This window comes from Zeus faber (genome assembly GCF_960531495.2).
Source record: "Zeus faber genome assembly, chromosome: 20".
Classification (NCBI taxonomy): Eukaryota; Metazoa; Chordata; class Actinopteri; order Zeiformes; family Zeidae; genus Zeus; species Zeus faber.
The window spans coordinates 22,781,316-22,799,175 of NC_137207.1; the positions used below are offsets into that span (position 1 = coordinate 22,781,316).

The 17,860-nt window shown below is 44.9% G+C and overlaps 2 protein-coding genes and 1 long non-coding RNA gene across 6 annotated transcripts; 2 read left to right on the top strand and 1 right to left on the bottom strand.

Moving 5' to 3' along the window:
- Positions 1-77: 77 nt before the first annotated feature.
- LOC307245326 (nuclear distribution protein nudE-like 1-B) lies at positions 78-12,020 on the top strand. 4 transcript variants are annotated; one of them, XM_080020853.1, is made up of 10 exons: positions 78-190; positions 1,896-2,024; positions 4,264-4,417; positions 6,266-6,414; positions 6,826-6,962; positions 7,805-7,978; positions 8,133-8,227; positions 8,866-9,011; positions 9,280-9,314; positions 11,026-12,020. In XM_080020853.1, exons 1-10 carry the CDS (start codon positions 183-185, stop codon positions 11,034-11,036), a joined length of 1,038 nt encoding a protein of 345 aa, XP_079876979.1. In that variant the 5' UTR covers positions 78-182; the 3' UTR covers positions 11,037-12,020. The 4 variants fall into 4 exon arrangements, with proteins under 4 accessions (XP_079876979.1, XP_079876978.1, XP_079876980.1 ...); XM_080020852.1 differs by lacking the exon at positions 9,280-9,314; XM_080020854.1 differs by lacking the exon at positions 9,280-9,314 and having other exon boundaries at positions 1,928-2,024.
- A 1,656-nt stretch (positions 12,021-13,676) lies between these two features.
- Positions 13,677-14,792, bottom strand: LOC307245430. Its single transcript, XR_013844676.1, has 2 exons — positions 14,593-14,792; positions 13,677-13,998 (listed from the first exon to the last, which is right to left on the bottom strand). It is a non-coding gene; the product is annotated as an uncharacterized lncRNA (long non-coding RNA).
- A 249-nt stretch (positions 14,793-15,041) lies between these two features.
- armc7 (armadillo repeat containing 7) lies at positions 15,042-16,727 on the top strand. The gene is made up of 3 exons (XM_080021601.1): positions 15,042-15,209; positions 15,449-15,592; positions 15,998-16,727. The coding sequence occupies exons 1-3, from the start codon at positions 15,122-15,124 to the stop codon at positions 16,342-16,344; spliced, it is 579 nt and encodes a 192-aa protein (XP_079877727.1). The 5' UTR covers positions 15,042-15,121; the 3' UTR covers positions 16,345-16,727.
- The last annotated feature ends 1,133 nt before the right edge of the window (positions 16,728-17,860 follow it).

Here is a 17,860-nt window from a genome sequence, read left to right on the forward strand (position 1 = left end):
GCAATCGCCATCTTTCCGGACACGCCCACTTGACTTGAACGCAGCATAGAGATCAGCTGAGCGGAGCAGCGTGTTGACGCCGCTCGCCCCGACGGACGGACGGACGGACGGACGGGGATGGAACGCAATGGAATGCAATGGAATGAGAACACGTCGTCGTCCGGGCTGAGGCAGTGATTGAAATGTTAAGGTGAGTCACGTCTAACACGCGGAGCGTGCGACACCTGTCAATGCTCACGTAAGAGAATCAGATAAAAGATGAATAAGGAGCTAGCAAGCTGGTCGCAGTCAACACCTGTTCGGGGGTTTGACCCTCCATTCATTTTTATCAGCCGCGGTCGTTGGGTTTCAAGATGCTTTTATTACTTCAAATGGTAATTCCAGGTAATAATAATAATAATAATAATAATAATAATTATCATGGTTTGACCAGGTACTCTTACTGTGTTTCTACCGTGGTGGGAACGCGATATTCAACAAATGCCTACGCCTACTTTACAAAATCGGCGTGAGTGGCAGCAGCAGCCCATTAGTCAAGGCTCGTGTTTAGCATCTTCTGAATATTAGATCAGGAAATGTAAGAACTTTGTTGTCAGTTGTTTATTCAACATGTCATTGAATTCGATTGGAAGGTTTGTAAGACCAATGGTGAATGTGAACATGTTTAATTTCAAGTGGACACTCCTTGACAAGGTTACCTTGATATTAGTGTATGTATGTATGTATATATGTGTGTGTGTGTGTGTGTGTGTGTGTGTGTGTGTGTGTGTGATTTCTCTATTGAAATCACAACAGCTGTTGTCACAATCACAACAGCCCTTAAATGACATTAGGTTGTTTTGTGTTGACCCAGCACTCTGAAAACACAAACCCTCATTGTTTAATATGGAACAAAGCCAAGAGTTCATTCGTTGGCTCCAAAATGCTTCATACAGGAAAGTGTTGTTGTTGTTGCCACTAAAATTTGATGAATCCTTTGCCAATCGATTACTTGGTCGTCGTTTAACTCCCGGTGCGTGGACTACGGTGTAGGGCCGAGTATCATTCTGCGTTTTCTAGTTCTGATCCCACATTTTTTTTTATCAGTCTGATTCCTATTTTATTTATTATCAGGGGTGATGTGACTATTTACAGCTGTGGATGAGTGCTGGTTCACATCTATAAGAGGAACTATTGTGAAGAGGAAGAGTTGGATGACTTAAGAATGTAGGAACCGGTTCCAAATCGGGACAGATTTCACGATACCTCCGTTGGGTGTGTCCTGTCTCCTGCTCCTGTCTGGGACTTTCCGTGACGCCACCAGACACCCGCTCAGATTTGGGCTCCGAATTCCTCATTATGGCCTAGGACTCAGCACAGCGCAGCTGTTGTGGCGTGAATTGGTTCCCTTCCCGCCTCTTCCCTCCAGTTATGAGTCACTGTGATGAATGTCAATTGTGGCCACAATGTTTCCCCCCGGGAACTGGCGGAATGTCCCGTTTACATATCAGCGGTTTACTCGAAGGACCCAGCTCTGCTAAACGGACACATGGAAACCACAGCGACGGTGTGTTTCGCAGTAAATACTCACATCACTGTTTGTCTGAATACACCGACTCAGTTGCTAACGGCAAGCCGTGCACTGAACTGTTCTCTAATCATGTCAAAATACGGATTTGAATGTTTTTCGACTGGCACGGGCAAAAGGTTGTGGAGGTGGAGGGTTTTGTGGGGCTTTGATCTTCAAGGTCTCCTCTGTATTGTTGGGGTCAAATAGCCCTTGTCACAAAGAAGTTTGATATACGTTCTGGTGACGCTCTATTGATTGTTGGTGTCGAGAGATACATTTGTGATGGCAATCTGAATTATTGATGTCTGCTGTGAAACAAACTCTGTATTTTTCTGCCCTTTTTCAGTAACCAGACTTGTCTCTCGACTCCTCTCTCAGATCTATCTGCCATGGAAACAGACATGATGCCGAAATTCTCCTCAAAAAACGAGGAAATTGACTTCTGGAAGGCTCTTTCCCTGAAATACAAGGAAAGGTAGGTCATGTGTGAAACGTGATCGCGCCGTTTCAGTTTGCCGTGAGTGGAGTCGTCTGCAACTTTCCCACGAATCGAACGGCAAGATATTCAAGTTCTTAATGAAAACCTTTTGATGACTGGACCTCCCCTCCGACACGCCTCGCAGTACAGGTTGACGGTGTCCTCGCACTCACTAATAGCAGATCCGCTTACGTCTTTTTAAAGAGCCTTACGTAACAACTGCGAGGGCTTTCTCCTTAAAAACCTTAATGTGTTCCAAAGGGATCCAGAGATCCGGTTTTACATCAATCACAAAAGGGTGCCGCTTGTTTTGAATGGGTTTATGTAATGGTGACGTTGGGTTCCTCAGTCATTTGTCAGCAGTTCCGAGCTGACTAAAATTAGCCGTGCTATTTCTCCCGTTCATCCCCTTGGTCTCAATGGCACAGTGCTCTGAAGACATAAAGGACCTCTGATTAGGATCTGAGTGGACGCCCGACACACCCAGAGCAACAGGAAGCTTCAGCCTGTGTGCTCCGTTGTGTAAGAGTCTCTAGTGCCTCCTTATTGAGCTCCACATCTGAATGGCCATAAGGCTTATAGATTGGCAAATTAGTCAAATATTAATAATCGATTCATTGGTGTCCCATTTTAAAATGTGCCCACTTGTCCTCTTTCCATATTATAGAATAAAAGGTTTTAGACTGTTGGAGAACAATATTAAGCTGTTTCACAATGTCTGTTTGGGGATATGTTCTGAATTTGGTTTACCATGATATATGACCTTATTTTGCCATGGTTTATGGAATAAACTAGTCACATGGATTAATCAAATGATCGGAGTCTTCAATCTATAGGTGAAAGAACCTATTGTAAAATATTCTATCCATCTGTAATGTGAAAAAATAAAAATGAAAGGCTGGTTTATTGATGAAGTGAAATATTTGATTTAGGTCACTGCAATTATAGGAGGATTCAGGATTTCCTCCACATAAGTCATCTGCTTCACAGGAATATTTAGAGCCCAGGCGAAGAAGATGCTCAGGAACTGAAGGGATACTGGGCCTATATCTGTATCTATATCTGGTTTAGGTAAACCTAAACCAGTTCCAAGGTCTAACAAGTGCAATGTTACTCCCAGAGCAGCCCCTCACAGGGAAACGATGTTAAATTGATTTCCGAGCCTGATGCTCGTTTGACCTTTCTGGTCACATGCCAGCAGTGTGCCATGCCCTTGGTTGCTCCAGCTGCTGTGTGTGTGTGTGTGTGTGTGTGTGTGTGTGTGTGTGTGTGTGTGTGTGTGTGTGTGTGTGTGTGTGTGTGTGTGTGTGTGTGTGTGTGTGTGTGTGTGTGTGTGTGTGTGTGTGTGTGTGGTCTCGATGGGCCATGTCAGCAGACGCTTGCATAACAACCACTACTCTAAGCTCACCATGTCTGGCTGTTCCACTACAGCCTAATGCCATAGAGCATCATTCATGACAATTTTAGGTTTAAGAAAAAAAAATCAACAACAACTAGCCAAATAGAACAGGAAATAATCCCTCCCCGAAAAACGTTCCTGTTGGTTTCATGCTCTTTAAATCTGACTTGTTGCCACTTCAACTGGCAGCTTATCCGGAAGAACCTTTTGACTGAGCTGATTTTTTATTATTATTATTATTTTTAAAATCATATTCCATATCCAACTTCACAAGCCTTTTGTGGGTCCTGTTTCAAAATCTCTTTTTTTCCTGGAAGGGTACAGGTTACATCATTATTTTTCATAAACATTTGAGGGCAAGATGTGTCTCACACTTAAGATGCCTGCGTCGTGTTAAGCTGATGTTTCCTGGCTCAGTCACTGCCAGGAAAGCTTTGACGTAAGGAAGTATTTCAGATTCATGACATCAGTCAGCTTTGAGGCAGGATAAAGCCCATGAAATATGACCATTAAGGACGTTCATGCTTATATTACGTAACTGCAAAACATGAACTTTGTAAAGAGAGGGTGGGGGTGTATGCTGACATCACTCAGCAGCTTATAGTAGGAACGTGTTACGGTCCTTCTCTGAAAAGACTTAAAAATGTCTCGCCCTGGTTCAAAGGACACATAAGGTGCACAATTACATTATAAAAGCCATTCTTAGACATGTGAAACAGACATAAAAGGTGACTACTCCCACCGTGGGAAATGTTTCTGTGGACTCGATATACCAGTTTGAAGTGCGCAGTGGTTACTTTTTGCTGACGTCCTTGATGTGTCCAACGGCTGCTGTAGTCTGCAGGAGGCCCAGGAGGAGCTGCTGGAGTTCCAGGAGGGGAGCAGGGAGCTGGAGGCCGAGCTGGAGGCCCAGCTGGGGCAGGCGGAGCACCGCATCAGGGACTTGCACTCTGAGAACCAACGGCTGAAGAACGAGGCGGAGTCCCTCAAGGTGAGCGAGGGAGGCGGAGGGTGCAACCGCTGAAATCAAAAGGGGAGAGAAGGCACTCCTGTGATATTTTTGGTTTTTGAAAAAGCAGCACTCGGACAAGCAATTTAATAGCTTGGCGTTGTATGTTTCTTATTAATGGTTTGCTTATTCTTTCTCAACGTGTCTTTTCAGTCATCAGCTGTTTTTGTCTGATCGTCACATAATCTCCAGTACATACTGAATCTGTTTTAGTCCCAATAACGTAGAATAACTGAGTGTCATTATCAAATGGTGTGGCCTGTATGATTGGGTTGCCATGATAACTGCAATTCTCAATTTTGCTGTTGGGAGCGCTACTGAACCAGTCCTTGGTTTGGCTCGGAACTCTCCTTAATAAGGATTTATTATGAGAGCAACCTAAGGTATATGTGTCTAACCCTGAGAATATATAGACCATAAGCTTGCACACTAAATCAACAAAGTACCGCGTCTTCCAAAGTCTTCCAATATAACCTTGAATTGAATATTTTATGGGGTTTTTGTGGCCATCTTGTATGATCACTTGTCCTTGAGCGTGGCCTCCTGGGAGAGGGGAGAAGAGCAATGGGGCTGGAACTGCTGCCGCCCTGGAAGCACTTCATCATTTCCATGTTCCATCCTTTTTTATATATATTTTTTTAATACGATATTTGTTTTAACACAGTTAATCTGGTCATCTGATTAAAGTGTCAAAGTCGTAGACCGAGCAAAGAGCCGAAAAATCAAACTGAAGAATCTCTATGGAAAGGGATGACAAGTTGCCTTCTAATTAGATGAAAGCACTGTCCTGTTAGATTGTTGGAGACTAGGCCCGCTGGGGCCCATGTCAGACGCTTCTAATGCAATCTAGCCGCCTTGGTCGGGTGTAAAGTACTGGAGATGGACTGACTGGTAGTTTGGGATTCATGCGTTATCTAAATGTAAATCTCTCTTCCGCCCCCCCCCCCCCCCCCCCCCCCGAGTCTGTTCACCCGGAATCGGGCCCCATGCCGTCCGAGCTACGCCGATGTACCCCATCCATCTGTACGACTCTCATCCATAATGCATGGAACGCTTCCCCTCACACGTGTAAATTCTCGCTCCATAATTACCATGATGATCTCCATCATGGAATGAGATGTCAGCACGCTGGCGCATACAGTATGTGTCTATGTTCTCATTGCTGCTGTGAGTCAGAAGAATCAGGACACCAGCAAAAATCAACGATTCTCCTCCAACTTCCCCACTCCTCAATTTTGTCCCTCCTGGACTTTCGGCAATGCACTGTCACTTTCCGATACAGCCGACTGGGTGTTTTCCCATGTTGCGATGCACCTCTTACAGTGCATGTTTGGGATTGAAGCCTATTTTTGTTTTGTGCCACTTAAATTAATGAGGCATTTTGAATAACACTCTGGGGCATACGGGACTGTCTGGTCTAGGTTTTGTCTGGCTTTAATTGATTCAGCTACACTTGCAACGGGACATATAGGTCAGACGGCCCTGACGGGGAGCAGCGGTATCTATCGGGCGGATTGTCCCGGTTCTTGTTGGAGAAATGGGTCACACGCCACATCCCTTTCCCGAGAACGGGAGTGAGTTGAAAAGAAAATGTGAGTGGGGGCCCTGAAAAATAGATGATTCAAATGTAGGTTAAGAGGGGTTGGAGGCGTTGGTGGGGTGTGCGCTTGGTGGGGTGGGGTGGGGTGGATGGGGGCGGGATTGTTAGAAAATGTAGTTCAACCGGTTTACCATTAATTGGTTGCACGTGAGCAACTTGCCACTGTGGGACTCTATCCTTGGCTTAACCCCCTCTCCCACCCGCTCCATCCTTCCATTGCCCCCGTCCAGGAGAAGCTGGAGCAGCAGTACGCTCAGAGCTACAAGCAGGTCTCTGTGCTGGAGGATGACCTGGGGCAGACGCGCAGCATCAAGGAGCATCTCCACAAATACGTGCGGGAGCTGGAGCAGTCCAACGACGACTTGGAGAGAGCCAAGAGGTGTGTGTGTGTGTGTGTGTGTGTGTGTGTGTGTGTGTGTGTGTGTGTGTGTGTGTGTGTGTGTGTGTGTGTGTGTGTGTGTGTGTGTGTGTGTGTGTGTGTGTGTACCTGATCCCTTAATATGCAGTCAAAGAATGTTTTGTCTTTTTTTTTTCCATTTTTTCCAGCCCGGAAAGTGAAGCAAAATACTCACACCTAAAAACAGCCTCATTATCTCTTCCTTTTTCTGTGACTCATCACTGAGCCCTGTTCAGACTGACCCAGAGAACCATTCGTCCCTGCTACAAGGGGATTTGTTAAAATTGTCTTAAATAGGGTTCCGCTTGACGCTGCGACCTAGCCCCAGCGCGCTGACATCTCATTCCTTGCTTCCGTTCCCTCCTCGTAATTAGCCCCCGTTCTCCATTGCAGAACGACCATTGTGTCCCTGGAGGACTTTGAGCAGCGTCTCAACCAGGCCATCGAGAGGAATGCCTTCCTGGAAAGCGAGCTGGATGAGAAGGAATCCCTCCTGGTCTCCGTGCAGAGACTAAAGGACGAGGCCAGAGGTGATTATTGACCGGCTGCGCTGTGACTTCCTTCTGCTCATTACCATACAGGCGCTGCCAAGACCCGCTGCTTTGTGGAGGGTGTGATTAAGTGACCTTGACTGATTCTAATTCAGTGATGTGCAATTCTTTATTTAAAAAAAAAACAAAAAAAAAAAACCACTCATACCTCCCTAAACGCCTTGATCTGGAGCTCAGGGTTATGGGAAATTGATGGCCGTAGAATGCGAAACATCACTTATAAGTACAATATTCCACTACTTGCTCGCGATGTGTCAGACTGCGAATGGTTCACACAGGTGGCTCCTTTTTTAATAAACCTGAGAGCTACACATAGCAAATATGAATAATTAGCTAAAAAAAAAAGGACAACATCAGGCAACTTTTTAAAGAAATCATTCTTCATAATTATTCAACAATTGGAGAATGAACCCCGCAAGGAATGCCATCATTAAACATTACCTAAACATAACTGTTTAGGTAATGTTTGGATTGAGTATGTATCCATGAGGGTGTATGTGGGAGTCTCTACCCAAAGGGAGGGGAGACGGGAGTCTTTCTGGCAGTGGGGCGTGGACGGGGCGAAAGTTGTATTAATATTTGGAAACAAAAAAGGCTCGCTGGCCAAAACCGTGAACATAAAATAAAAGGAATAATCTGGTGTTTCCTTGGTCGCCGTGGTGCAGTCCCCACTGCGAGACAAAATATAAGAAAACTCTCCCAGCCAGGTCCGACCAATGGGAACAAGGCGGCTTCACCACCGCCCCTCGTCCGCCACGGTGCGCTTCAACGACGCGTTGCTTGGGAATCATTTCACGTGGATTTAAATTGAAACCCCACAGACCTACGGCAGGAGCTCGCGGTGAGGGAGAGGCAGACGGACGTGACCAGGATGTCGGCTCCCAGCTCGCCCACTCAGGGCAACGTGAAGACGGACACGGCCGTGCAGGCCTCTCTGTCGCTGCCCGCCACCCCGCTGGGCAAGGGTCTGGACAACGCCTTCGCCAACCCCACAGGTGACCACAAGCTGCTTGAGTTCCCTCTCGTCCCAGCGGAGAGGAGAGGAGGGGGGGGGGGGGGATGCTGCTAACGCGGTTCAAATGAAAAGGCTTGTTCGGTGCTTGGAATATTCTTCATTTATTTATTTTTTAATTTAAACCCCCCCCACAGCGCTGTCCAACGGCTGCGACAGCAACTCCCCGTTGACGCCGTCTGCCAGACTATCTGCCCTCAACATCGTCAGCGACTTGCTGCGTAAAGTCGGGGTGAGTCAATCGTTCCGAGCCGACTCCGTGATGTGATCGGACGGACGGTCGGCGCCCCCCCCCCCCCTAGTGGCCGTCGCCTGAACTGTGAATTTTTTTCGCGTCGCAAAATGATGTCAGGGAAAACTGGAGAACTTGTTTTTTTTCCAGTACAACAGAAAGTATTCGGCTCAGCTGGGCATTTACCATGTTCCGTGAATGAGAGTTTAAAAGTTCCCTTTTTATATTGTGTTTGTAAAGTGTGAAAAATAAATGTAATACAAACAATGCACTTGTATACAAATACAAAGACATTAATTGATGGTGAATTTGATGGCATCCAAAATGAATGTCAGTAACATCGTTATTTTATAGCCGGGACTTATTACTTTTAGTTTTAATCCCAATTCCGATTAAAAAAAAAAAACAAAAAAAAAAACAAAAAAAAAAAAAAACTTGCCGGACATACCTTCCGGTCGTAGATTCCGACCGAAACATGTCGCGCGAGTTGAAAATTTTGAACGCATCCCGGCGGCTCAATCGGACGTTTGTCGTATACGGTGTGAATCGGGCTTGAGTGTCGCCGTCCATGTTGACCGCCATGGCCGACTCGCGGACACGCGGGGCTGGAGAGTCACGCGGTGCTTTTGTCCCCACAGGCGCTGGAGTCCAAGCTCGCCGCCTGCAGGAACTTCGCCAAGGACCAGAAGGCGAGGAAGGCGCACGCCATTGAGAACGGGAACCTCCTCAACGGCAATACGGCCAAGTTCCCGCAGTCCTTCCACACGTCATACTTTGACAAAGCGTGAGTGAAACCCGGGCGACCAGCTCCACCACTTAAATAAAACAACAACAAAAAAGTAAACTTCAGGCGTTACTCGGAAGAGCAGCCAGTGAACGTTTCCGTGTGTGGCTGTGTGTTGTAATTTCCTGTGAGTTTTGCCAGTGCTGTGGAATGTTTCCTCAGGTGTGGTTCTGTCAGATGTGTCTTTCTACAGTAGATGCTTAAGATATGGAGAGATATCTGAGTGTAAGACTGTTTTTGTTTTTTTGTTGTTTTTTTTTCCCAGCAGGAAAGAGAGGGTCATATTCCCTTCATTGATTATGGGTAATTCCTCTAACAATATATATATTTTTTGGTACAAACGCTTGCCGTCGCTGCTACTACTCAAACCAGCCTCCGCTCTGAAGTAGAACTGGTATTAGGCGCAATCACTGCTTCCCTGAGGTGATGGAGTCGTCCCCCCCCCCCCCCCCGACACACACACCCCCGTAACACTCCTGTAGTAGTTTTTCCATTTCATTCCTTCATTGTCTTCCGGTGTCTGTTTTTCTTTGGGGCTTTAATACTAATATTTGACAGTATGCATCTTAGTTTTTCAATGTAACACAACAATATCTGAGTTTCCAGAAGCATCTGCTATCGCTGTGACTAACGAAAGCAGCGTTTCTTTGACCTTTTTAACCCATATCTGATGTCAGCAACGTGCTGATGTATGCGACCCCACCTGTGTCGTACCGCGGTGCAGGGAACGCAGGGTCGGGTGGGGCGGTGGAGTAGTGTTTCAGCTGAACTGCAGAGGGTGCAGGTGGGGGCTTCCGGTGAAGAACAACACCGCCTGTTGTTCTAAAGGGAAGGTCGTGGTACCAAGAAGCTTTCAGAAGGGCTTGACAGAGCTCGAAAATGGTTGACGTTGATTTATTCTTATTATTATTATTTTTTTTAATACTCAGAAGGTGGGCGGGGTTCTGTTGGAATCCAACCAATCAGGATTTTTGCATTTTGAATTTTTAAGGATCCATGCTGCGTGATATTATTGCTCCCCTCTCAGACCAGTTCTAGTTATTGGTGGAATTTGCTGAAACCATGGAAATGGCTGCTATCAACCTCAATATTTCTGCTTTGAGATTTCACATGTTTATGTCGTTAAAATTGATAGTGGAAAAACAATGTCAGGAAAACATGATTTGGAAGATATTATACAGTATGCGAGTATCATCTTACATTGCGACAAATGTCAGAGTTAATGACAACTAAAGTCTTAAAACATGGGTTATCTGATAAATATTTAGAATTCTACAAAATAAAAAAACCTAAGTGAAGCCAGGCCCTCTCTACAACCTACTCCCTGGACACCGGAAGGCATTTCTGGTCTTATCCATTTTTAAGTGTCGCCTCGATCTGTCAAAGCCTTCAAGTTCCATTTAAGGCAGCACATCTCTGGTGTGTCTAGAAGCTCTCTCATTGTGTGTGTGTGTGTGTGTGTGTGTGTGTGTGTGTGTGTGTGTGTGTGTGTGTGTGTGTGTGTGTGTGTGTGTGTGTGTGTGTGTGTGGTGTGTGTCGCTGGAGAATAATAAATGAACAGCATGACCAGTGACCTGCTGGTCTCAGGTCAGCGCTTCGTCCTGCCTTGGCAGCAGCCGCTGGAAAGTGACAATGACTCTGAATGACTCCTGCGGCTCGGCCAGCAGAGCTGCTGGTGGGCGGCAGGATGTGACTGTTTCAAACCGATGCCTCCTCCAGTTCAGAAGGGTTTTTTTGGGGGGTTTTTTCCCCCCTGCTCCGTCCCTCACTTTCATGTTAATACCCTAATCATTTAATCCCATTATAATTGCTTTTTATGTCATTTGACCTCAATTGGAAGCGGGTCATGGCTTTAATATTACCTTAATATAATGAAAATGACTTGGTCATAATTTCTAGTGTGCAGTAATAAGGTTATTAGGGTGAAAATCAATAGTTTGCCTAATGTCATTATTTTAGCCAAGGTGACGTGAGTGTGTGTAACGCCACTCTGTGTGTGCCATTTGTTCTTCAGCCGGCCAGTGAACGGACTGGAGCCTGGAGCCCTGACGGCCATCACCGCCCCCCCTTCCGCCTCCATGCCGGGTTTGGTGCCACTGGCTGTGTAACACCTCCCCCCAACCTCCCAGACCCCCCCCCCCCCCCCGGCATGGGAAGACGCAGGGTAGCGTGGACAAGAGTACGTCAAAGAGGGAACACTGGTACATCACGGAGAAAACTCACTGTTAACGTACTGTAATGATGTCACGACACTCTCTTCCTCCGCCTTCACTTCCAGTCTGTGTCTGTACTGTTCTGCCTCTTTGACCCTGTGCTTGGGTCCGGCTGTAATTGTGGGCCCTCGTCTGTAGTTTATACGTGCTGGATTACATTGTTTACTTGTACGACGGTGCAGCCCGCTCTGCTCCCAGACAAACATTCGGGCAAAAGTTTGCTGTTTTATCGCCTTTTGACTAAAAAGCAGACACTACTCATCGGTTTGGTTTAAAATGTCCATTGCTGATTTTAAGTCTTCCCTGGCTCGATGAACAACTGCTAACATATTTAGATTTCTGTGGTTTTATCATTGTCCGGCCTCCGTTTTATTTGTTGCAGTTTGTTTTATACTTGGTGTCAACCTTTTCGTAATGGAAAGGGAAATGTTTGTGTCAGGGTGAGTCTAACGGGACATCCCATACCTTGTTGAACTGTGTGTGTATAATTGGTCATATTGATCGTTGTTTATCGACAGCCTATGGAGTGGTGCTGTCATCGTGCTCACACCGGTTAGCCAGTATTTTATTCTGTAGTCGAAAACTTTCTATACTTTTTAATTGTTGATAAAATATGATTTGATCTGTGTTCAGCTCTGTTAAAACCAACTAATAGCACTTTGATTTTGAACAAACTTTTATTTTCCACATTTTAATTGAAGTGCATTATTGCCCCTTTGTTTTATTGTATATATTTATTTTATTTATCTATTGAGTTTCCTTTCATGGCATGATTTTAATCAAATTTTGTTATATTCCCTCTATTAAACTCTGTGTTCATCAATTTGTTGCCTCTTTGGTAACTAAACATCTTGTAAGAAAACACACGTTATAGGTTTTCTTTTAATAATGGCAAATGCCTGGACCTTTTTTGCATTGGACATTGATTTAGTCCTCATTAATTATTTGCAGTGTGCATTATTCGCCTACTCATTCCACGGAGTGACATTTGTTCACTACAAACAAATTGTTTGAGTCTCTCCATCACTATCAGTAGGCTATAATAATAATAATAATAAGCACACTTGTATGTGATTATGGCATTTTCATTGGTTGACAGGATCGTGGATTTGCATCTTGGGAATATTCCATTGTGAAAAGTGTGCCATGGCAGTAAGAAGGTTGGGGTTAACACCGTTGTGGAGCGACTCACTTTCAGACCACATGGTGCGATGATTTCTTCATGGTGATTTGCCTTTGGGATAACGGGCGTGAAGGGAAATACACACTGCAAACGGTGACCCAGAATGTCCACACACCCAGATACTGGGTCTATGGAGCTTCACTGGTGCTTCAAGCGTTAATTATCAATGAGGAAGTCATATCGCCTTGATATGAGATCAAGTCTAGAGAAGGTGTGTCTGCAACGTTGGTTAACATCTATGTTTGCATATTTAAAGACAAACAGCTGTGTGTTACAAAACCACGAGTCAAAGTAACATTAACAGGCGGGGTGCACATCAGTACACATGCTACACATTTAACGACATGTCACAACAAAAAAGGATTGTGGTTTTAAAGCCAGGTGTGCGAAAGGTTTGACGCCAGGTGAGCTTTTGAAAGGCCGCAACACAAAAGGTGCGTTGAATAGTGTCCGGGGATCAGAACTGAACATGAAATCGACCTGGTAGTGTGATGGTTCAGACCCTGCCTTCTGGTGCTGCTGTCAAATCCAGTCTCTTCCATCCAAATCAATTAATTAATCAAATGATGGGAGGAGACAACCAAGCTCCCTGTGGCTCAAAGAGATAAGCTGCTGCTGCTGCTTGAAAACTTCAGTGGTTGAGGATGTGCGGGTTCAATACAGAGTGGGCTTTTGCAAGCGGGCAACACGAGGGCAGGATTAAATCCGCCCGGAGACCACAGGTGAGTGTGAAGGTGACCCGGTGGCGTGATGGTTCACTCGCTACCTTCAGCACTGTTTTCACAGGATCAAGTCCTGACTTTTCCCATCCAAGATCTGTTGTTTTTATCAAATGATTGGAGGAGACAAGCAACTGTGGACTCTGTGGCGCGAAGCGATAAGAGGATGTCAACGGCTGGGATCTTGTGGGTTTGATGTTGAACGAGCTTTTGAAAGGCGGCGCCCCGAGGGCACGATTAAAAGCGCCCGGGGATCAGGGAGTGAGTGTGAAGGTGACCTGGTGGTGTGGTGTAAGTGTGCACACAGAGGATGTTGGGCGGGTGGCTGGTTCAACTCCCTCTCCACCCTGGTAGCTGGATCGCAACAACAAATCCTGCTGCGGTGGGTCTGGGGGGGGCTTGTCACCCCCCCCAGCCTCTGGGGAGAGTGATGCAAGGGGGTTTTGGTGGAGGAAGTTTTGAAACGGGTTAATGTTTGTGGCATACACCCTAGATGAATTCTGTGGCCCCATGGGTGTTCCCTAAAAATGACTTCAGGCTACACAGCTAGTAGTGGCAGCAGCATGAACCACTAGGGTCCACTTTATTTATTCTCGATCTACAGCAGTGAAAACTGACCTGGAAGTACATTTGTGAGCGCCCAAATTGTCCAGACTGTGGTATTGGGGGTGTTCTCCTCAGCAGGGGAAGCATTTGCTCCAGTGCAGTGTCCAACAGGCAGAGAGTCACGGTTTCACCTGCTGCCTCCCTCCTTCTTCTCGACCAGCTCCTCCATCTGCTTATGCCGCCTTTCCAGGACCTCCGCCAACTTGGCATCATTACGCACGCGCTCTTGGGCCCTAATCTCTGCTACATCCTCAAAGAACATGCGCCTGGGGAGAAGATGCTTAAATTACGTTTTGCTGAACGTCCAGTGCAACGTCATCAGCTCAGCATCCATCGCAGCCTATGTTGCATACTCATAGGTCAACATAAATTGTAATACCTTGGTAAACAAACCAACATAGTTGTGTGAAGTGACTCCTACAGACTTTATTTCTGTTTTGTCTCATTTCTTTACTTTCATACACTAGAAAATATTTCAATTACTCCTCAATCATTTATCTCAAATGTCTCAATACATTTTCCTCGTGTCTCCAAAAAATATATGTATTTAAATGATCTTCTTAAAATGTTGTCCACGGTGATGTATTTAATCTCCCTGTGCATTGTATGTAATTGCTCACAGAACTGGGGGCTGTGACAATAATATTATCACATGGGCTGGGCTGGCCCTTGTTTATTTGGTTACAAAACTACTGAATTGCAATTATCAGCTAAATTATTTTATTTAATTTTTTACATGAAATGGGAAGTTATTGGAAACCCTAAAAGTAGAAAGTTACTTAACTCTGACATCAAGGTGCAGAATCCGACTCCCAATACAAAACGAACTTCGCCGTTTTAAATACAGGTGAGGCGCGTACCTGTTGTAGAAAGCGGCGGCGAGTCCCGCGACCAACGTCCCGAACAAAACTGGTTTCGTGAGACGCTTTCCAGCGGACAACCGGTGTTGCTTCATAGTAGAACGCTGCGGGAAACGCGCACCAAAATAAAATTCACATAAATTGCCGTCAAACAACGACGATAACGTTCCACACCTCAACGTTTCAAACACGCAATGACCTCCCTCAGCCGGACAATAATTCACGTAGCACCACTTCCGTTTCCCTCCGATACGGAACCGCTCTTATCAGTTTCCTTGTGATTGTTTTAATACGTTTTGAATGTTGTGGTTTTTAATGTCTAAATATCTGATCTTCAACAAGGCATCTATTTTGCAGTATTGACAGATAAAAATGTTGTGGGTGGCGGAACTTTATCTCTTGCCATGCGTTTTTACGGACACATTATATTAACGGAACAACGAGGTGACTCCCCCTTCGACAGTGGAAAAGTATAATATACGCTAATAAAAGTGATTTCTTTTTTTATTATTATTAATTTTTACTTAAAATGTCCAAGAAGGCTTTGTCAGACCGCTCTGACCGGTTTGAATATTTGCAAACATTGGTCACTGAATTTCAAGACACAGACAGTGACGGTAGGTAAGGTACTGGTTTAAATGACTAGCATACATGTGACTTGCATTTCATTTATATATATATATATATATATATATATATATATGTGTGTGTGTGTGTGTGTGTGTGTGTGTGTGTGTGTGTGTGTGTGTGTGTGTGTGTGTGGTGGGTGGGTGGGTGTGTGTGTGTGTGTGTGATGCTATTGTTATTATATGACCATTAACATCTTATATTACGAACGAAAAACTCAATATTGCAGAGGCAAAGGAGCAAGTGTTGGCTAACCTGGCCAATTTTGCATACGACCCCAAAAACATGGAAGATCTGAGGCAACTGCAGGTGGCTGATCTCTTCTTGGACATGCTCACTGAAGAAAATGAGAACTTTGTGGAGTTTGGAATGGGTGAGACACAAACACACACCCTAAAATATCTCTGGGATGTTACACCTTGTATATCTTGCCTGCCGAGTACAACAACAACCATCCTAATCATCCTTCATCAGTGGTGGAAGAAGTGCAAAGACCTTAAGAATTTAAGATTAAGTTAACTTAAGCCCATAAGATTGATTGGCCTGGATTTTTATATATCAAATATAAATCCTGATTTTAAAAATTCAATAAAAAGTAACGTGACGTTAGACAATGTGGTTAAAGATGAAAGTCTTAGAAACGTAATATACTTAATTAAGTACAGATCCCAGTTGTCACTGTACTTAAGTAAAAAGTAAAGTAACAAAAGTACTTGCTCAGTGTTACCGTTCTCCACTGCATCTCAGTTGTTGTCACTATGATATTTCATGCTCGCAGGGGGATTGTGCAACCTCAGCATGGACCGGGAGTGCCGGGACATCATCCTGCAGAGTGGCGGGATTCCCTTGGTCACAGGCTGTCTGTCAAGCCGTAGGGAGGAGACCGTCCTGTCGGCCATAACCACCCTCATGAACCTAACCACAGCCTCCTCACGCTCCGAAACCACGGACGCAGCCATACTGCAGTGCATGCTTCGCTTCTCGCTGTCACAGAGCCCCCGTCTGCGCAACCTCGCCACCGTGTTCCTTCAGGACTGCTGCACCGAGCAGCAGGTTGCCAATGCGGGGCGGCAGATGCACGAGGGCCAACAGACAGCGCTGGGAATCCCTCTGCCCACAGACTGAGTGCAACATCTGGAGGATATGAATCCATTACAAAGTCATGTTGTAACCCTTTCTACGAGAGGTTGAATCAACTCTCTGTGAGAGTTTATAATTGGGGATGTATTTGAGCAAAACATTGTTTTCTTTGCCAGATGTTTGTCAAATTATTTTTATGAATGATTTTAATAACTATTAAAGATATTTAGATGCAAAGTAAAACATTCTGATATAAAGGTGTCTAAACAGAAAGTTAAGACAATTTGGTTTGTAAACAAAAGACATGCACCATCCACAAACAAGACTATTACCAGGTTAATATGACAAATGCTTCTGAGTGACACTTGTTGCCATCTTAAAAAGATCTGCTTTGAGAAATTACAATTTAGGTGTAATGTATTAAACATGCAAATTAAATACTGGTGCCTTTTTTTAATATATATATATATAAAGGGATAAAAGCTGTATCCTCCATTTCCTCCTGTACCATTACTCACCACATGAGGGCGACAGGGTAGTTTTTATCCGAGAAAGTGATTTATTGATACCGGAATATTAAGAATACACACCTATCAGCCACAACATTAAAACCACCTGACTTGTGTAGGTCCCCCTCATGCCGCCGAAACAGCTCTGACCCGTCGAGACATGGACTCCACAAGACCTCTGAAGGTCTCAAGTCAACACCTTGAACTCTTTGTCATGTTCCTCAAACCATTCCTGGGTGTATTATCCTGTTTAGGTATGACATCCATATGAACATTGAACATTGCCCAGAGCATCACACTGCCTCCACCAGCTTGCCTTCTTCCCAAAGTGCATCCTGGTGCCATCTCGTCCCCAGGTAAACGACACACAGGCACCCCACCATCCACGTGATGTTAAAGTCATTCATCAGACCAGGACACCTTCCATTGCTCCATGGTCCAGTTTTAACACTCACGCGCCCATTGTAGGTGCTTTCAGTGGTGGACAGGGGTCAGCGTGGGGACTGGTCTGCGGCTACGCAGCAAGCTGAGATGCACTGTTCTTACACACCATTTTTCTTGTTTCCAACACATCAACTTCAACAATTTACTGTTCACTTGCTGACTAATACTGTATATCCCACCCCTTGACAGGTGCCATTGTAATGAAATGATCAATGTTATTTACTTCACCTGTCAGTGGGTTTAATGTTGTGGCTCATCGGTGTATGTTGTCAGTGCCTCAGAAGTTAGTGAGGTTAACACCGAGCCAACTCTTCTGTTGGCTCTTCAAGTCCGTTAATTCAAATTTAACCAGAGTACATTCCAATCTGCTGCACGCAAAGCGCTCCATGTTCTGTGCAGTGTAGCTGACATCCATCTTACATAAATGACCAGCTTAGTCAAATATCTCAACTATGCTTGGAGCTATGTGTTATATTAATACTGGCATTGATAAGTACACCACCAATATTTACCAAGATTTTTTTATTGATTAAAGTAACTTCTCAAAAGCTGATTCAACCTTTTATTTCTTGTTCTAATGAGACAAGTCAGTCCTGAGGAATAGCATA

Coding starts and splice junctions, on each gene's coding strand:
- LOC307245326 (XM_080020852.1), top strand. Junction 6,415..6,825: donor GACTTGGAGAGAGCCAAGAG/GTGTGTGTGTGT, acceptor TCTCCATTGCAG/AACGACCATTGTGTCCCTGG. Junction 7,979..8,132: donor CGCCTTCGCCAACCCCACAG/GTGACCACAAGC, acceptor CCCCCCCCACAG/CGCTGTCCAACGGCTGCGAC.
- armc7 (XM_080021601.1), top strand. CDS start 15,122: ATGTCCAAGAAGGCTTTGTCAGACCGCTCTGACCGGTTTGAATATTTG. Junction 15,210..15,448: donor TCAAGACACAGACAGTGACG/GTAGGTAAGGTA, acceptor TCAATATTGCAG/AGGCAAAGGAGCAAGTGTTG. Junction 15,593..15,997: donor CTTTGTGGAGTTTGGAATGG/GTGAGACACAAA, acceptor TCATGCTCGCAG/GGGGATTGTGCAACCTCAGC.